Source organism: Acromyrmex echinatior, chromosome 5, assembly GCF_024713525.1.
Source record: "Acromyrmex echinatior isolate Ae372 chromosome 5, ASM2471352v2, whole genome shotgun sequence".
In the NCBI taxonomy this organism is placed as follows: Eukaryota; Metazoa; Arthropoda; class Insecta; order Hymenoptera; family Formicidae; genus Acromyrmex; species Acromyrmex echinatior.
In genome coordinates this window covers 11,592,296-11,610,013 of record NC_141856.1, presented here as the reverse complement: position 1 = coordinate 11,610,013, position 17,718 = coordinate 11,592,296, and the positions used below count along the sequence as shown (strand labels likewise).

Sequence of the window (17,718 nt, the reverse complement as noted above, 5' to 3'; positions counted from 1 at the left end):
GTAACAGCAATGGTATCCCCATCACGCAAATGGTATCCGAAAGAATGTATCAGACCTGAAGAATATACCGTATTTCGCGATAATGGATCGTAATACTTGAGTACTTAGTACAGATACAACCGGCCTGATTGTCATTGAGGCGGTAATACGATCCGCCATAATCATTTGTATTTAATTGACCGGTCTTCGTGCTTCGATCGCAGCTACGCAGTACATCGGTTCATCCCAATCTGATTCCGAGGTAGGGTAGTTCCCGATTCCCTGATGTAAACGTGTCTACATCTGATCGCTACATATGATACCACGGTTTATAGCAGCGTAGAGTACACTTCTATCTGATTCTCGCTTGTAGAAACATGGAGCGTAACGTTAAGATTATTCGACGAATCTCATGAAGTCTCATTCAATACCGTATAAATATCCGTACACATTTTTTTCGAATGCCGATTAATTTTAACTGTTCTAACATTTTCATATATAATATTTACATATCTGTAGAGGCAAGTAGCAATTATGATTATGATGAATAGAGGGGAGAGAGAAAGAGAGATTATTTTTATTGTATTAATATAATAAAGATAACAAAGAGTCTGTTATGTTTAAAGATAAATGAATATATAAGATCTAAAATGTTAGTTATTAAGAAGGAATGTATAAGTTATTTTGACAAAAATCACTTTTTTTAAAGAGCCAAGTTATCATAAGATTACGAGATACGAAAAGAATATCGTCTCGAAAATCGATCAAAAGAAACACGTCAATCAAAACTCATTTGTGTTACAAATCCATCGTCGACGCGCACAAGCGATTCTCAAGGATACAACGGGCAGTCAGATTCCTTCCCTCGAGAGTTACCAGTTACAATCGATCCTGACGACCGCTGGTACTCAGCCGGGTCCTGCCGTCACGCTTGCTCTTCCGATTTCCGAATGTACGTTGATTTGTTTGCGTCTTGGGAGTAACATGAGCGCACTGGGCGTCTACGGGGCGAGGTGATGAATCAGGCATCGTTCGTCGTCCACGTCGTGGGCTGTACTCACCCTAGCTCGACATTAGCCGCGAGACTACTCCATCAAGCGCGCCAGACGATACGACTGTTGGAGGCTCGATCTCTCCCGGTCTCTTCGTCCTCCTAATCCCACGGGAGACCAGTGGTCATTTCCACCTATCTGCGTCTCCCGGACTTGCCACAAAAATGACCGTCTCTCCCTACACCTCCGCAGTCCCACAAGTTGCGCGAAGGGCTTCTCTCAAAGCCTATAAAGATAATTAACTGAGTGGTGAGACTAAACGAGCGTCTTATTGAAGCCCGTATAAAATGATGAAATCTCGACGAATTTAGACACTTCAATTCTAGACACGCGAGAATCGAACTTCCGTGTTTGTTCATGCAGATGAATCGATTGACTTCACTTAAGCTATATTTTTCGGCGTATCATCGAGAATCAAACTTACAAAAATTATTATCATCTACTTACATATTTGCACCAAGAATACTTCTGTGTGTACTCTATATGCTACAAAAAGTTTTTTATTCTTTTTGTAAGTATTCTTTTTTATTTTTGCCCCAATTTCCGAATGATAAAATTATAGTCTGCCTTCTCAAGGAAACGCAGTCAAAAAAGAAGAATCGAGGACCAATATTTTCGCATTACGAGAAGAGGACTTGTAAATAAGGCACAGCGCGCAGTTCCTTTCTCCCTTTCGATGCGTAAACACGAAGCATTTGAAACGTGCATGGAGACTAGGTAAGGTGAATTCGCGCAGATTCCGAGAATGCATATAATTAAACACGCCAGGTGTCTTACAGCGCAGTCAGGTGTGCAAGATATTGTCTTTGTATAGCATGCGAACATGTTTACGCCTGCCTTATATAGACACGCATAAATATACATGCTTAGTTTCATCGGTAGGTTCGAAACTATTACCCCTGATAACTTTTAATCGTTCATTCTCTTCACCTTTTCCTACAGGGTGATACCTAACAGGATTGATACGCTGAGGGCAACTTCCAACATTTTACAAAAAAGAAAAAAAATGTTTTTATTTGATTTTAAATGGAAACATCTTTCTTTTTGTTACAAATATACGAATCTTCATTGATGTTGTAAGAATGGAACAAATTTAATAGTGGACAAAAGGTTTGCTCATACGACGTAAGTATCAGATTCTTGAGGTTTTTGCGGCTGATCCTGATTTCTCATTGCGCTTCGCGGTGATCTATAGATCAGATCGGTCCGCCGAACAGGACAACACGTGTCTACTTTATTATCGTGTGTCTACTTTATTTTCGAGCCTCAAATGAGAATTTATGTAGACATAAACGCTCGTGTCAGCAATGCGCCCTGCGTAGGTGGGTGGACACATCGTTGAACAGGCATCTATCACATGGCGATGCCGACCTGGCCGTTCTGCCTGTAGCACGTTGCGAGTCTTTGTCGCGCAAGAATCGTCTGGCATTCGAGAAATGTCTGCATCGAGTGGCAGAAGACTCCTTATTTGCGAAAGGAAGGGTAAAGGAGAATTTTACGTGATAAGATCGATGCATATCCAATGTACACTGTTAGAAATGTAATCACGAGCTTCCTTTACATGTAAATGAATTACTTTATAATTAAAATGAATGATTTAACTGAAAATTAAGTTACAGTAGTTATTTAAATGAAATGAATGTGTACATTAAATTTCATAAATTTTCATGAAAAATACATTAAATTTTGTGTACATGTACACAAGTATACTTAATTATAAATACATTAAATTTAATGTAATGTCATGAAATTAAATTCAAATTGTGTAACTTAAAAGTTAATAAAATTTAAGAACATTTTTATCAGTGTAGAGTAATTCTTTCTTTTGTTTAAAAACTCAAGCTTTTAAAAAACTTTTTTACAAACATCTACTCGCAGAAAAATATATACTGTACGCAAGTTATAATTCTTCCAAGTATTTCAAAAGTTCATATATCCGCAAATCTATTATAAGTTTATCACAAGCATTCGATTTATTCAAAATATATTCTGAATTATATTCTAGAAAATTTAATACTTCTCAATCAAGAATATTAAATTGAAAATTCGATTTACTTAAAAAGAATTCTTCTTTTATTTAAATCAAATATCATATTTACTTGTAATAAGAAAATTACAATTATATCTTAATGAAAAAAATTATTTTTTCGTTATTATTGCTTTTTATTTTTCCAGTTTAATTTATAGTTTTACTGTTTCTCATATTCTGTCTTATTAACTACAACACATACAAGTAATTTTTGAAAAACGCATCGCATCGCCGGCAAGATTTGAACCTATTGTATGATCCCTAAAATGATAAGCCTAATACATGTACGCTGAATTAATCGCCACGCTTATGATCGAGTCATTGCCAATGATATATTTCCTACTGTAACCATTCTTAATTTCATGATGATAATTTCATATTATTATTTGATGAGGATACATGGAAACGAAATAATATACTGCTATTTATTAATTCAAAATAATTAAGATAAATATTATATGAAGAAACACCATTATGGAACAATATAAAAGTCATGTTGCATTATATTGCATGCACAATTTGATCCCAAAATAAATATTTATTTAAATTGAAAATATGAATTACTTCAAACAAGAAAAAAATTTCTTATTTCTAAACTAGTTTTGCTTTTCCTAAATCTTGTATAGAATCTTGTATTGAAAGAAATATATCAAATTTTTCTGACCAAATAAATTTTCTTACATGAATATATGATTAAATATTCAAGTTAATCAAATCTGACTTTTCTTCAATAAAATTTTAATATACTTCAAAAGAGAATAAATTCTTATTTTGAGTATTTTATACCTTGGAATGAATTTTAAGACTACTAGCAAGAAAATATTCTGAAAGTAACGTTACTTAAAAGAAGAAAAATAAAATGAATAATTGCTTTTCTTGACAATAGAATGATATTTTTCTGTGTGTAACAGAATGTACAATAATAAAATTAATTCTTTACAGATTTTAAGATGCTAATAGCATTAAATTAATCTAATTTAATTCTAGAAAGATTATCATTATTTCAATTTGATTATACAAGTCTGAAAGTAATTAGTGCGCAGTCATATATGATTTATCTATAATTTATTCAAATCAGTCAGTAAATTTATTTAAATACATATATATGTATTATTGCAACATTTAATTTTGGCAGTAATTGACTCTTACTTAGATAAAACAATTAATTGCTTTCCTTTATATATGAAGGACCCTTTTATTAATTTCTGAATTGGGATGGAACAAAATGGAACGCAGTGTAGCATCGCAGTCGTATGACAAAGCGCACAACGATATGCATTTTTGTTGTCACGTCTTTTCAATGATATTATTATTGGTCCTCCGACGCAAAAGGTGCGCGCAAACACGGTAATAAATGACCGCGATGATTTTGCTCCGTGTCACCGTACCGAATTTAAAGTAGGCAACGCGTGACTTTGCCAATCTGAATAAAGAGAGCAATGCGCTCGATATGGCGAGGCGTGGGTTAGATCGTCCTCTATCCCTTCAGGCTCGTAAATAAATGAAACCTACGAGAAGATACCGCGTGGCGGAGTGGCGCGTGCATAAATAGGCGGTTTGTACAAAAGTGCGTACAAAAAGTGCGTGCATTCCCTACTCTCGAACGTGAATCATCGTAAAAGTGTGTTCGCCTGTTCAATATATTGTACTTACGCGGAGCATCTCCTCTCGTAGACGAAAGCTTAGTTTCCTTTTGTCTGACATACGCTGCGTAATTTCCCTTTTTCATATAGCAAATTTTATCGGGTAAGTCCACCGATCGAACATTCTAATAATTTATTTGCATGCCGAACAGAAAATTCCTTGTATCGGTCAACTGGAACGTGATTATAAATTTGAAGAATTTCCCATAAATACCATAAATAAATCTTTTTTTTTTTTAATTTGGGTTATCAAATCATTCTGTCCAATCACTGTCAAATTAAAAAAAAAGTGCTATATTTATATAATGAATAATTTCAAGTTGAGAACTTTTTTTCGTTTTCCGAAAATTTTTGGAATTATTTGATTTTTGTGAAAAACCTTTCATTTATATTTATAATTAAAAAACGGATATATTTCTGGATGTATTTATTTCTACATGTGCGCGATGTTCTTTTTTTTTTATTAATCTTTATTATTGTATATTAAAAGTAATAATTAATGCGACATAATCTAAGGAAATATGTTAAATAGAAAAATAAGAAATAACGAAACAGAGAACAAAACATACAAAGAAAGAGGAGGATGAGTACAGATAAAAATTGAAAGAGAAAATGTAGGAATAAAACGTAACATAAATGTGCAGAATCGAGTCTTTTGGAGGATTCACGAAGGTCTGGGACGACACACGGACAACATAGTACATCGATGATTAATCGATCTCCTTCAATTCGGCATGAGGAACGCCGCGATATTTTTCACCCCGTCGACGTTCGAACATTCTAAATTCCCATCGCGGATCGACTTCATGGCGTTTACGTAGATTAACGCGGAAGTCTCCATCACCACAAATCATTATTAGCATATTATCGGCGACACTTATCAGGGCGCCGTGCGAAGTTCCACCCTCTCAAATAAGACTCCGCTCATAAATCAGAAAGTGTCTTTCCTCGACTCGGTGATATTTCATTCGTTAACAGGTATATAATTACGTCCGCCGCGCCAAGTCCATCCCGATCAAACGTTTTTCCACTCGGCACGAAAATATACGCGTACGAATGAGACGAGAGAAGAGAGAGAGAGAGAGAGAGAGAGAGAGAGAGAGAGAGAGGGGTCCTCGCAATAAACAGTCAGCCTATAAACCGGCTGGTTTATCGACGATCAATGGTACATCTTCATGATAAATATTTGCCTAACGCTCGCGTGGCGGATTACCGTTACCTCGTGTAATTACGAGCCGTGTATTTCACGAAGTGAGTTAACGATTATACGCGGATACGTCAGCCTATCGATGCCAATCCAAAATAAAGTTCAAGTTTATTATCTTCTATCTGCGTTCGGATTGTGATAAAGTGTACGAATAAAATGTCGCTTTTACAGTATTTTATGAGCTTTTTGGAAGCGACGATACATATTCCATCGACAGAGCGACAAAAACAGGACCGTATATAAAACAGTGATGCGAAGGGAATCGATCGATCGTTCACTCCCCCCCCCCCTCTCTCTCTCTCTCTTTCTCTCTTCCCCTGGCCCCGGAATAATTAAAAACGCGACGCTTGATCCGACGCATCTCTCGATCTGTGAACTCGCTTATGAAAAAAAAAAAAAAAAAAAAAAAAAAACTTAATCAATATTTATCATTAATTGCGGCGACGAATCCACGCGGATTTATTGCGCGCTTTGTGAATATATTTCATCGGTCGGCCGTCGTATATTCTGAAGGAAATTTTTCCACTTTTTTTCAGTTATCCAGCTCAATATCAGCGCAGACATAAAATGTATCATCACCGCTCGAAACGGAAGGAACGCTACCGCCATCACGCATCCGAAAATTAATCGGCGTGGGCGCAGCCGATAACGAATGGTGTTCCCGCCAAACGGCCAGTATATTTTACTTTGCTCTCCAGTGTCTGTTATTTTGTGCGCATTCTGGCTGTCCGCTTGGCACGATTTACTCGCCGGTCTCGATCAGGAATTTTCGAGTCGCACGCGCGCGCAACCGGACAAAATACCCGCGGATCCATTAAAAAATTGCTGTCGTTCGTGTTTGTTTCGATTGGTTCTCTCCCGATTAAAGGCCCCAATCGCGAATTATCTATTATCCACGGTGTAATTAATTACTGAGTTTGTTTACAGCAAAATTCAACTGTTAGTAGTAAAGCTGAAAAGACAATTTTATACTTTATACACATTTACTTACAACAATCTTTTTTTGTTATATAGTAGAAGTCCCAAGGAATTTTAGAAACATTAAAAATTCGAAAAACAATTTTTTTTATTTTTCATTAATTTAAATTCATAAAAATGGAGTTAATGTAAACTAACGCAGTTATAATTAAGTCAATCATTAAAAATTAAAAAATTTATGTTCTAAGATTTTACTTTGTATCTACTTTAAATTTTATTAGAAATAATATTTTTCAAAACGTGGCCGCAATAATGCAAATACAATTTATATAATAATAAAAAGTTCTAAATAAAATGTTTTTAATAACATTTTACATCGATTCCCGGATTTCTTTCTACTTTTAATTTTTTTTTTTTCTTAATTGATAAAATTGTAAAGGATTAATAGATATCTAATATTTAATAATAATGACAATAATAAATGTGCTGCATATTTCACATAAACCCAATGCGTTTTCTCGAAATTTTTTTGCAACTTCTAGTGTCTTCTCTCGCACCTGATGTGATTCTTCTTCCTGATACACCGTTGTTTATCCGGTTGCGACTTCAGGCGCGTCGGTAAGCTGCACACGTTTAACTCTTTCATGTTTCAATGGAATACATATGCATATGTTTCAATATATAATATTTAAAAAATTATATCTCTAATAAACATCGAGTTATTAAGATCAGTAAAAACAATTGAAATGGATTTTATTAATTCTACATTTCTTAAATTAGTATGTTAAGTATAAATATCAGTCCTTATTTATCATCTTTGATTACACTGTCCAACAAAGTCTTTTTGCAATGTAAATGAAGCATTTTCGATATATTTATGCCTGCTGAATACGAATTCGTTGGTCAAAGTCTATCACAATTTTAAGAAAAATAGTATTAAATATGACGATTTTGAAAGTTTTTATGCTTGCATTATCAGTAAATTTTTTTTCTAAATTTCATTTTTGTCACTTAAAGTAAAAGTATCAACATTTAGATTTAAAACGCATTTTATTTTGTTTCGGTATGATTTTTCGTTTTCAAGACATAGCAATTTGAAAATTTTTAAAGGCATTTTTCCATCTTAATTCTGCATTATAAGATAAGTGCTTTATAGTACTTAAATAATATAATTGGATCATAAATAAAAAAGAGAAATCAACAAAATATAATATAGCAGGAAGATTATAATATCTTCAATGATTCAAAATTGTAATCTTCTTGCCATATTTTATTTTGTCAATTTCACACATTGTACTTTTTCATTTAATACGACCTGATATACATATTATTTATATAAGTACTAATTTATATAAGTACTAAATACTTATATAAGTACTAAAGTATTTATTTTTCACATAATGTAATATTGATAAAACAAAATACTCTTTCCATGTAATTACTATTCCGAAAATAAAAAAAATCAATCTCATACAGAAATTAAACAAAATGCTGGAAACTGATAATACTTTCGAGTGATAATAAAATATCAAAAAAATTTGCTACCGACGTTATAATGTCACAAAAGCTTTTAAATTCGTCGTTTTTGTTTCTTTTTTTTGGCATAATCTTTTTCATGATTGTAATAAAAATTTGACCAACTTTTTTCTTCTATCGTTAGAAACCATCGTAATTCTTTTCGAGAACAACATCGTCTTTGCTCTGCAACTATGAACTAAACCGAAGCGGCACACCACAAAGAGCGGTTCGATGCCCCAGCCGACCAAGATGAGAAGGAAGGAGGAAAAGAGAAAGAGAAAGAGGGGAAGAGAGAGAAATCCATCTGTCGCTCCAGCAACAATTCAGGATCGGCCGTCGGTGCAGACGGCAGGTGGCGTTCGTGTATCCGATGCGCGTCGCTTTCCGCCATCTTTGGACAGTGAAATCGTTGTTGAGACTTCGTGAGGAGTGTCGGGTCGACTTGTAGTGTAACGATAGTGCGGGAACGTGGTATCAAACAACAACGACAACGACGACGACGACGACAACGTGGAGGAGGCTGTCGCTCGCCAGTCGCGAGAATTGCGAGCCGTCCGGGATCGGTGTCGCGTGCTGAACGGGATTCGCGGATAATCGGGAGACGCGGAATCGAGCGTCGAGCACGGTAAGTGTCGGACTGTCGGCCCGCGCGGTGCGCCATTGCGCCCGAGTTCTTTCGCTCCTGGCTCCGTTTCTACCAGCGGAGAGGAGCGTCGCCGCGTCGCGAGTGTGTGTGTTTACATTGGGTGTGTCTAAAGTGCCTGTTGTCCACGCCGGAGTAATAAATCCGCCGTGACTTCCGGCCGGACGCTCCGACGTGCGTTATACAAGGCGTCTCAGAATTTATCAGAATTTACGGCACGCTGAATACTTTTCCGAAGACAGAGAGGGAGAGCGAGAGAGAGAGAGAGAGAGAGAGAGAGAAAGAAAAAAAGAGTGAGGCTGCTACAACATGCATGCGCTAATTCATGACAGTTTTAAACTGCCTTTGGGTCCTATTTCATTCGTGCATTTTTATCGTACGACAAATGTGTGCAGAACGGAGAGATCCTCGGATCTGTCTATCCTATAGCCATTTAAAAGACTTGAAAAATTCATCGTACAATGAATACGCACAAATGAAATAACGACCGTTTCCGACACTCGAAGAGCTATCTGCACGGAGCAAAAGATTGCGAAAAGCCTTCGCTATTTGATTCTTTCGAGAATTCTTCCGTTATTTTGAACTGTAAATCTCAACGTCTCTTGTTTCAGCCTCAAAGGCGCGCGTCAAAGAGAATTCTCCACTCGAGCTGGGATCCAGTCGATCGCCCGACACGACATGCGCGTCGGTGTCTCATACCACCACAACGTGAATTCTTTTCGTTGTTCGACAAAACCTTTAATCTCGATGCTGCGCATTCTCGACGGATAATTTTTATCTACCGTCTCTTCTCATCCTCGTCGCTCTTCTTGTCGACTGACAACGCCACGTATGTACTGTACGTACTGTACATGGTTACATACACGTACACACATGCCAATTGCCTTTCCCTTTGCCACCCCCGCGCTCTTCACCTCCCCCCTCCTACGAGACCTCGTCGATTGTCAGAAAATGATGACACATCGCATTCTCGCAGTTCTCTCGTTATGTCACGCGGCCAGCGCTCCTCCGTCCCACCCCAAATTCCGCGGGGGACCCCGCATATAATTCCCGCACGGCCGCATCCCGCAGCTACACCCGACGGGTGCAACGGCACGACGCATATTCGATCGCGGCCGGCTGTGCGAACACCCACAAGGCCTGAAGCTGTGCGACGCGAGAGCGAGATAGAGAAGGAGGGGAAAGAGAAAGAGTGAGCGAGAGAGGGGAGTGGGAGAAAGGAGGAGAGGAGAGGACCCTTCGATCGCGCCCACATTCCGTGCGGGAGCATCTTTCCCTGTCGCAGCAGGATGCACCGACCCGCCGTTCTATTGTCACGCAAGTGAACACTTTAACGAACGTATGTTGTTTTAAAGCGATTTCATTCTCTTCTCGAAGCACTCGGTAGAATATGGAACGAATGCAATTGTCCCTCACCGAGCTGGTAAACCACTCGGTCTCGAAGCATTCCAGTCTTGCATCAGACGACAGGAATGTCGCTTCGTATTTCGTCTTTTTTCACATTGTTGATGTCACTTCCTTTTTGCATAATTGGAATAGCGCGAGTAGAGAGTAGCTGCGTGACGAGGGCCTGTATTGCAGAACGGTGTATTCGTAGCATCTATAGATTTTGAGGGAGTCTTGTTTTTGTTTTTTTCAGGTACAGAGATAAGCTCTTGCCGGAATCATGAGTTACCCAATGTCAACGAATCAATCTAGACCGAGTAAGTCACGTTCATATGATACAATTTGTCGCAATGAGGACACGCATGGGACTTACGTTTGTTTGAATTACAGTGTCTCAAGGAAATTATCAGGGTCCGGGCGACTTGCCCATGGGCTCTGCCAAAGAACAGACACTTATGTGGCAGCAGAATTCCTACATGAATGACTCAGGTATCCATTCCGGCGCTGTCACTCAAGCACCATCTCTATCTGGCAAGGAAGATGAAGAGATGGAAGGGGATCAGCTGATGTTCGATCTGGATCAAGGATTTGCACAAGGTTTCACACAAGATCAAGTTGATGGTGAGACTATTGTTACCTTCGTAAATCCGATGTTATCATTGCAAAGTTGGATATTGTGTATTATTATAGAGAATGGTAGAGAATTATAGAGAATTATTATATAGGTAGAGAATTATTATAGAGAATGGTAGAGGATTATAGAGAATGACATCTTTTAGAAATGAATCAGCAACTGAGTCACACTCGATCACAGCGTGTGCGTGCTGCTATGTTTCCTGAAACATTGGAGGAAGGTGTAGAGATACCTTCCACGCAATTTGATCCCGCACAGCCCACCGCTGTACAGAGATTGGCTGAGCCGAGTCAAATGCTGAAACATGCCGTTGTCAATTTGATAAATTATCAGGACGATGCTGATCTTGCTACGCGCGCTATTCCAGAATTGATCAAATTATTGAACGATGAGGATCAGGTGGTTGTTTCTCAAGCGGCCATGATGGTACATCAATTGTCTAAGAAGGAAGCCTCTCGTCATGCTATTATGAATAGCATGCAGATGGTAGCAGCCTTAGTGCGAGCTATCTCTAATAGCGAGGATTTAGAATCGACGAAGGCTGCAGTCGGCACCTTGCACAATTTATCGCATCATCGACAAGGCTTGCTAGCTATTTTCAAGAGTGGTGGAATCCCTGCACTTGTAAAACTACTGAGTTCCCCAGTAGAGTCCGTTCTCTTTTACGCAATAACGACGCTACACAATTTATTGCTTCACCAAGACGGCTCTAAGATGGCCGTGCGCCTTGCCGGTGGTTTGCAAAAAATGGTCGCTCTACTTCAACGGAATAACGTTAAATTTTTAGCCATTGTTACCGATTGTCTGCAAATTCTTGCATATGGAAATCAGGAGAGCAAGCTAATTATTCTTGCCTCGCAAGGCCCGATAGAGCTTGTGCGCATCATGCGCTCTTACGAGTATGAGAAATTGTTGTGGACCACTTCGAGAGTATTGAAAGGTAATTTGACCCTAATTTGATAAAGATACGGCAAATAATCCCATAAAACTCTTCTGGTATCTTTGGAGATAATACCCGTCTAAAAGTCTAAAAACTGTTTATAATGAAATTTTGCATTTATTAATAGATAATTTATTTTGTTTGCAGTATTGTCTGTTTGTCCTAGTAATAAACCCGCGATTGTGGAGGCTGGTGGTATGCAGGCACTCGCCATGCATCTTGCAAATCCAAGTCAAAGATTAGTGCAGAATTGTTTGTGGACATTGCGTAATCTATCAGACGCTGGCACAAAGGTTGACGGACTCGATAACTTGTTGCAGAGTCTCGTGCTTGTGCTCGGATCAGCAGACGTGAACGTGGTTACGTGCGCTGCTGGCATTTTGTCAAACTTGACCTGTAATAATCAGCGTAACAAAGTACGTCCAATACAATTTTTTTGCAATGCTCTTATGCTCTTATCTAATTTATAGGAACCTCACATAGTCAATAATATTGTAGTACTGATAGTATTATTGATTGTGTGTTAATATTGGTAGATTAATATAGAATATTGACGGTGATCCGAATTTCTCGAACATCAATATTCTCTATCAAAATCCTCTACCACAGAACAATATTGATATTCAAGGATCAAGAAATTCGGATCAATAATATCATGATTTGTTGATACTGATTATTATTGACCATATAAGGTTCGTAATGTACATAAAACTGAAATATCATAATATTGGTCGTATAAGGTCTATATTATATTTTTTGTTTAGGTTGCAGTATGTAATTTTGGCGGTGTCGACGCTCTGGTTCGTACGATCATCAATGCCGGTGATCGGGAGGAAATAACTGAACCAGCGGTGTGCGCCTTACGTCACTTGACCTCGCGTCACGGCGAAGCGGAAATGGCACAAAATTCCGTTCGAATTAATTATGGTATTCAAGTTATAGTCAAATTACTTCACCCGCCGTCGCGTTGGCCATTGGTGAAAGCGGTTATTGGATTAATCCGCAACTTGGCTCTTTGTCCTTCTAATCACATCCCGTTACGCGACCACGGCGCAATACATCATCTTGTGAGACTCTTGATGCGTGCATTCCAGGATACTCAACGAGTGAGTATAAGTCATTATAGAAAATAAACTCGTATAATAATTTAATAATTTAATTGTATAATTTTCTACTAAGAAAATATTTAGTTATTGTTATTTATATACTATTTAAAGATAAAAAAACATTAAAAAATATTACATTATTATAGTTTTTACATAATAGAACGATGCTTTTTTTTATTTGCAGCAACGATCATCTGTTGCTAGTACCGGAAGTCAACAAACATCGGGTGCATATGCAGATGGAGTACGAATGGAAGAAATAGTAGAAGGTTCAGTAGGTGCTCTTCATATTCTTGCAAGAGAATCCAATAATAGGATGATAATTCGATCGCAGAACGTAATTCCGATTTTCGTACAAGTACGTATTGCTATTTTTACGAAAATGCTTATAACATTTACTCTTAAATTTCTTAAATTGACCTTAAATGATAGTTGAATACAAATTCTCTGCATTTATCCCCCCCATTATAATTGGATATAATTTCTTAATCTATAACCTATAAAATTTTTTTTATTAACAGAAGCATTTTTCTTTATATGATTTACTAACATGATTCTTTTTTCGTTCGCAGCTATTATTCAATGAGATTGAAAATATTCAACGTGTGGCAGCCGGTGTACTTTGCGAACTGGCAGCTGACAAAGAAGGCGCCGAAATAATAGAACAGGAGGGTGCAACCGCCCCGCTGACAGAGCTGCTACACTCCAGAAATGAGGGTGTGGCTACTTACGCAGCGGCAGTGCTATTCCGCATGAGCGAAGATAAGCCCCAAGAGTACAAAAAACGACTTTCCATGGAACTGACGAATTCCTTATTCCGTGAAGATACAAATCTGTGGAACAATGCCGACTTCAGCATGGCTCCGGATCTTCAGGTATTGTAAAGAACGGACACATTAGTGCACGTTATTTTATCTCGTGCCGTGGCGAAATAGATTTACTTGCAAACACTATGTAACATAGAAAGTTTTAATTTTATGTATTAGCTTTGCCTTTTTATAATTGACTTTTTCCAAGTACATGCCAGGAGTCAGGTTTGTAATGTTACATAAATGAATATATTGTAGTATAGAAGTATGTTAAACACTTCTAGGTGGTTACATTGTGTTCGGTAAATTGTGCCACGTTATAGTAATAGCTCTTATTTGATTATAGAGACACTTCCCTCTAATTATAAAAAAAACCAGGTATTTATACGTTATAAGATTTTCCCCGTGTAAAATTAATTCCAAACACAACTGTTTACAAACCATGTACAACATCATTTATCCAATTTGCACCACTAAATCATCTGCAGTACTCATTTGCGTACTATAGCGTTTAGTTTTCACTATCCACTATTAGTTTTTATGTTTTAGACTTTTATCATTATATTTGCGGAGAAGGCGGGTACACAATGTAAAAACTAATTTCATTTTTTAAAATTTTACATTGCTTACGAGCGAGCAGTTTTAAAATGTTTGCTTTTTTTCACGCAAAAATGCATTTTAATATATTTACATTAACTTGTAAATTAAATTTTAAGTTTTACATGCTTAAGCTTTATAACATATAGTTTATTATACCCGAGATTATATTTCTATGACATTTTTATATCAATATTTGTTCAAACGCGAGAGATTAAAGAATTCAACATGATCGTGTCTAATGCGACGAGATGCACTTACAATCTTAATCAAATTGATAATTTGATTGATGATTTGCAAGATTACAATATGCATGGGAATGCGTTTTGTTCCTTCCGCAGATATTTATTTAAAAAATTGTTTTTTTTATTTTTTTTAAATTACTTTATCATTCATGTTATTATTCGTGCAAGCCCCCGTTGGTCATTTTTTTAATTATTGTAAAACTTACCAATTATAGCGCGAATTTTGCTATATTTTGAGATGTTATGACACGCCCTCCCTTAGAAGTTATGCTTTGTGTTGACCTCAGCTACCTAATCTTCAGGACATGCTTGGCCCTGAACAAGGCTATGATGGTATGTATGGCCAAGGACCTCCTAGCGTACACAGCAGCCATGGCGGCCGGGGTTATCAACCGCAAGGTAATTTATATGTTAGCCATTTTATTCATCGAATGCTGCTTCTGAATCAATCGACTTATCCGATCAAGGGTAGACGGAGCTATAAATGGTCATAAAAAACAAATCTTATGTATAAAATGTGTTTTTGTATATAATCATCGTCATGACAAATTGCATTTGACGTATAATGACGGAATGACTGTATACGCGATAATGCCACTTCACGAACCAATTCTGTCTTGCATTATAAATACGAGGAAATTTACTACTTTCTTTGACATCACTTCTGATATGAAATAACGCATTTAATCGTATGTTATTTTAACAGCAGCTTAACCCACTGGACTTAAATTAAAATACAGGCTATCAACAGTTTCTCGCAGTAACATAGGTGACATTTGGTCTTCATGTATTTTTCTGGTTTTCGTTATCTGTTTGATGTCTAATTAATTATCAATTTTAACTGCATGTTCAATGTTACATGTAGAAATTTAAGATTTGTCGAGCACGCTTATTACTATTAAATATATTCCTCAAAAGAATCTGATAACTTAATTTTCATAACAGTGAATATGAGAACTCATTACGTGTGTAAATGGTCTTTATTAAAACTAAGAAAAATACTCAGCTATAATCTTATTTACATTATTTAACATTATTTTTTCTACAAACATATTTTCTTAATTATGTACACTTATCAATTTTATAAATAATGGCATAATAATAAAATATATCTTAATTATTTACATAAATTTAGAATTAAAAAAGACCTTAAGAGATAAAGTATTTAATTTTACATTTCTTGATCTTATCTAATTTATAATTATCTCATTACCTCATTTACAATTATGGATGCATCGTTTAACATATATGTAGAACACTGTTTTCAAATTATTTCACCTACGCATGCTTACATTGTTTTGTATGCAAATACTCTTCTCTTATTATTTATTTCTGCTATAATACGCACTTTATGATGATGGAGTCGTATAGAAGGATGATGTTTGTAAGTAACTAAATAAAAAAGAATTCCTACATTTATTCTCCAAGAGAAAATATTATAAATATTTATCAATTTCTTGAAAATTAATTGAAAATATTCAATACTTTTTTATAATTGTCTTATACACGCACGGTGGTATGTGAAATATCGAGCTTCAATATTACGTGACTTATTGTATAACTTAATTTTAGTAATTTTATTAAGAAAAAGAATTTTTTAATTTGTACATGTTTGTTCTCTACATATCTATTTGTAATTATTTAGTATTATCAGAAAGTACTTTTTTTGTCATTAAATAATTTGTTTGATACAACTAGACAAAGATTTATAAATGAAAAATTATCATAAATTAAATTAAGTAAATATAAATTAAATTAAGTAATCATTAAATATAATTTTCATTACATAATTACAAAATAATCATATAAGATATATAAATTGATTAAACGATAATTAGTAGAAAATATGTAAAATTTTAAAGACATACAGCAAACTCTATCTCGTAAAACTAAACTTCAAAATACTTTGCTACTTATGCTTCACTGATTAATGAAATTCCTGCACTTCGCGTGCAGTGTGTAATTTTTATCGATGTAATTGCCGGATAAAGAACAAGTGAATTTTTTTATAAAAAATAATATTTCTTACAACAGGTTATGACCAGATACCAGTAGATTCGATGCAAGGGTTAGAGATAGGTGGTGGATCGACATATGGCGCAATGGACACTATGGACGTGGCGCATGATGGTGACTTGAGTTTCGATCACTTGGAAGAGCTTCCTGCACCGCCGCAAGATAACAACCAGGTCGCAGCCTGGTACGACACCGATCTCTGAATCCGTGCCATTTTCGATCTCATGAGACAGCAAGGGAATTCAAAAAGCAGGAACATTATTTTAAAGTATTAAAGCGAACTTTCATAGTAGAGTCTCGATTATCCGAGCACTACGATTGAATGTCCGCATTCTAGACTCAAGAATCAGAACCAATTGTCCCGATCTTTCCTAATAGTTTCTCATTTTTATTTTCATGACGCATGTGTACAATGAAAATGTGTCCCTATTGTCCCTCTTTTTTTATTTTACTTTTTTAAATCATTTTCTTGCCGACTTATTATCGGCAACCAAACCGAGCGTCGATTGTTGTTGAGTGAATGACGTGCCAAGTGATCACGCAATGCTTGGTATCCCGATTCATGATACAGATGACTGTCTTTGAATAGTGTACTTTAAGATTTACGAACGATATCCTATCTTAATAATTAAATGACGCTCGGAAAATCGGGACTCATGTTCGACATAAAATAATACCGATTAATGGCTATCGTGTCTCGTCTATCGGTCCGCGAGAAGTCACTCTCGAATATAAAAAATCGGTTAGTCGCGCTATAGTTGACATCTTCCTATAGTCTACGTTCGTTTTGTCAGACGGAAAATGAAACATTCGCGCTAATCCATATCGACCCAAAAAAATATATCGCCTGTATGTAATCGCCTAATATGATCATTCACCCGAACATATAAACATTATATCGATGTATTAGAATTAAGGAAGACACATGTAATTCGTACACACATGTATATGTATCGTTTAATTGTCTATACAAATAAACAACAATTAAGCGACCAA

General features: G+C 36.3%; 1 protein-coding gene across 5 annotated transcripts; it reads left to right on the top strand.

Moving 5' to 3' along the window:
- The first annotated feature begins 8,721 nt into the window (after positions 1 to 8,721).
- arm (armadillo) lies at positions 8,722 to 17,718 on the top strand. 5 transcript variants are annotated; one of them, XR_015545265.1, is made up of 11 exons: positions 8,722 to 8,971; positions 10,629 to 10,692; positions 10,766 to 10,996; positions 11,155 to 11,949; positions 12,097 to 12,365; positions 12,714 to 13,055; positions 13,240 to 13,413; positions 13,628 to 13,930; positions 14,994 to 15,105; positions 15,413 to 15,475; positions 16,741 to 16,809. XR_015545265.1 is itself a non-coding variant. In XM_011068570.2 (10 exons), the coding sequence occupies exons 2-10, from the start codon at positions 10,656 to 10,658 to the stop codon at positions 16,923 to 16,925; spliced, it is 2,433 nt and encodes an 810-aa protein (XP_011066872.1). In that variant the 5' UTR covers positions 8,723 to 8,971; positions 10,629 to 10,655; the 3' UTR covers positions 16,926 to 17,718. The 5 variants fall into 5 exon arrangements, 4 of the variants coding, with proteins under 4 accessions (XP_011066873.1, XP_011066872.1, XP_011066870.1 ...); XM_011068570.2 differs by lacking the exon at positions 15,413 to 15,475 and having other exon boundaries at positions 8,723 to 8,971; positions 15,009 to 15,105; positions 16,741 to 17,718; XM_011068568.2 differs by lacking the exon at positions 15,413 to 15,475 and having other exon boundaries at positions 8,723 to 8,971; positions 16,741 to 17,718.

Excerpts from the sequence above, each read along its gene's own strand:
- arm (XM_011068568.2), top strand. The coding sequence starts at position 10,656 with ATGAGTTACCCAATGTCAACGAATCAATCTAGACCGA. Across the intron at positions 10,693-10,765 it reads AACGAATCAATCTAGACCGA|TGTCTCAAGGAAATTATCAG; the intron begins GTAAGTCACGTT and ends TTTGAATTACAG. Across the intron at positions 13,931-14,993 it reads GCATGGCTCCGGATCTTCAG|CTACCTAATCTTCAGGACAT; the intron begins GTATTGTAAAGA and ends TGTTGACCTCAG.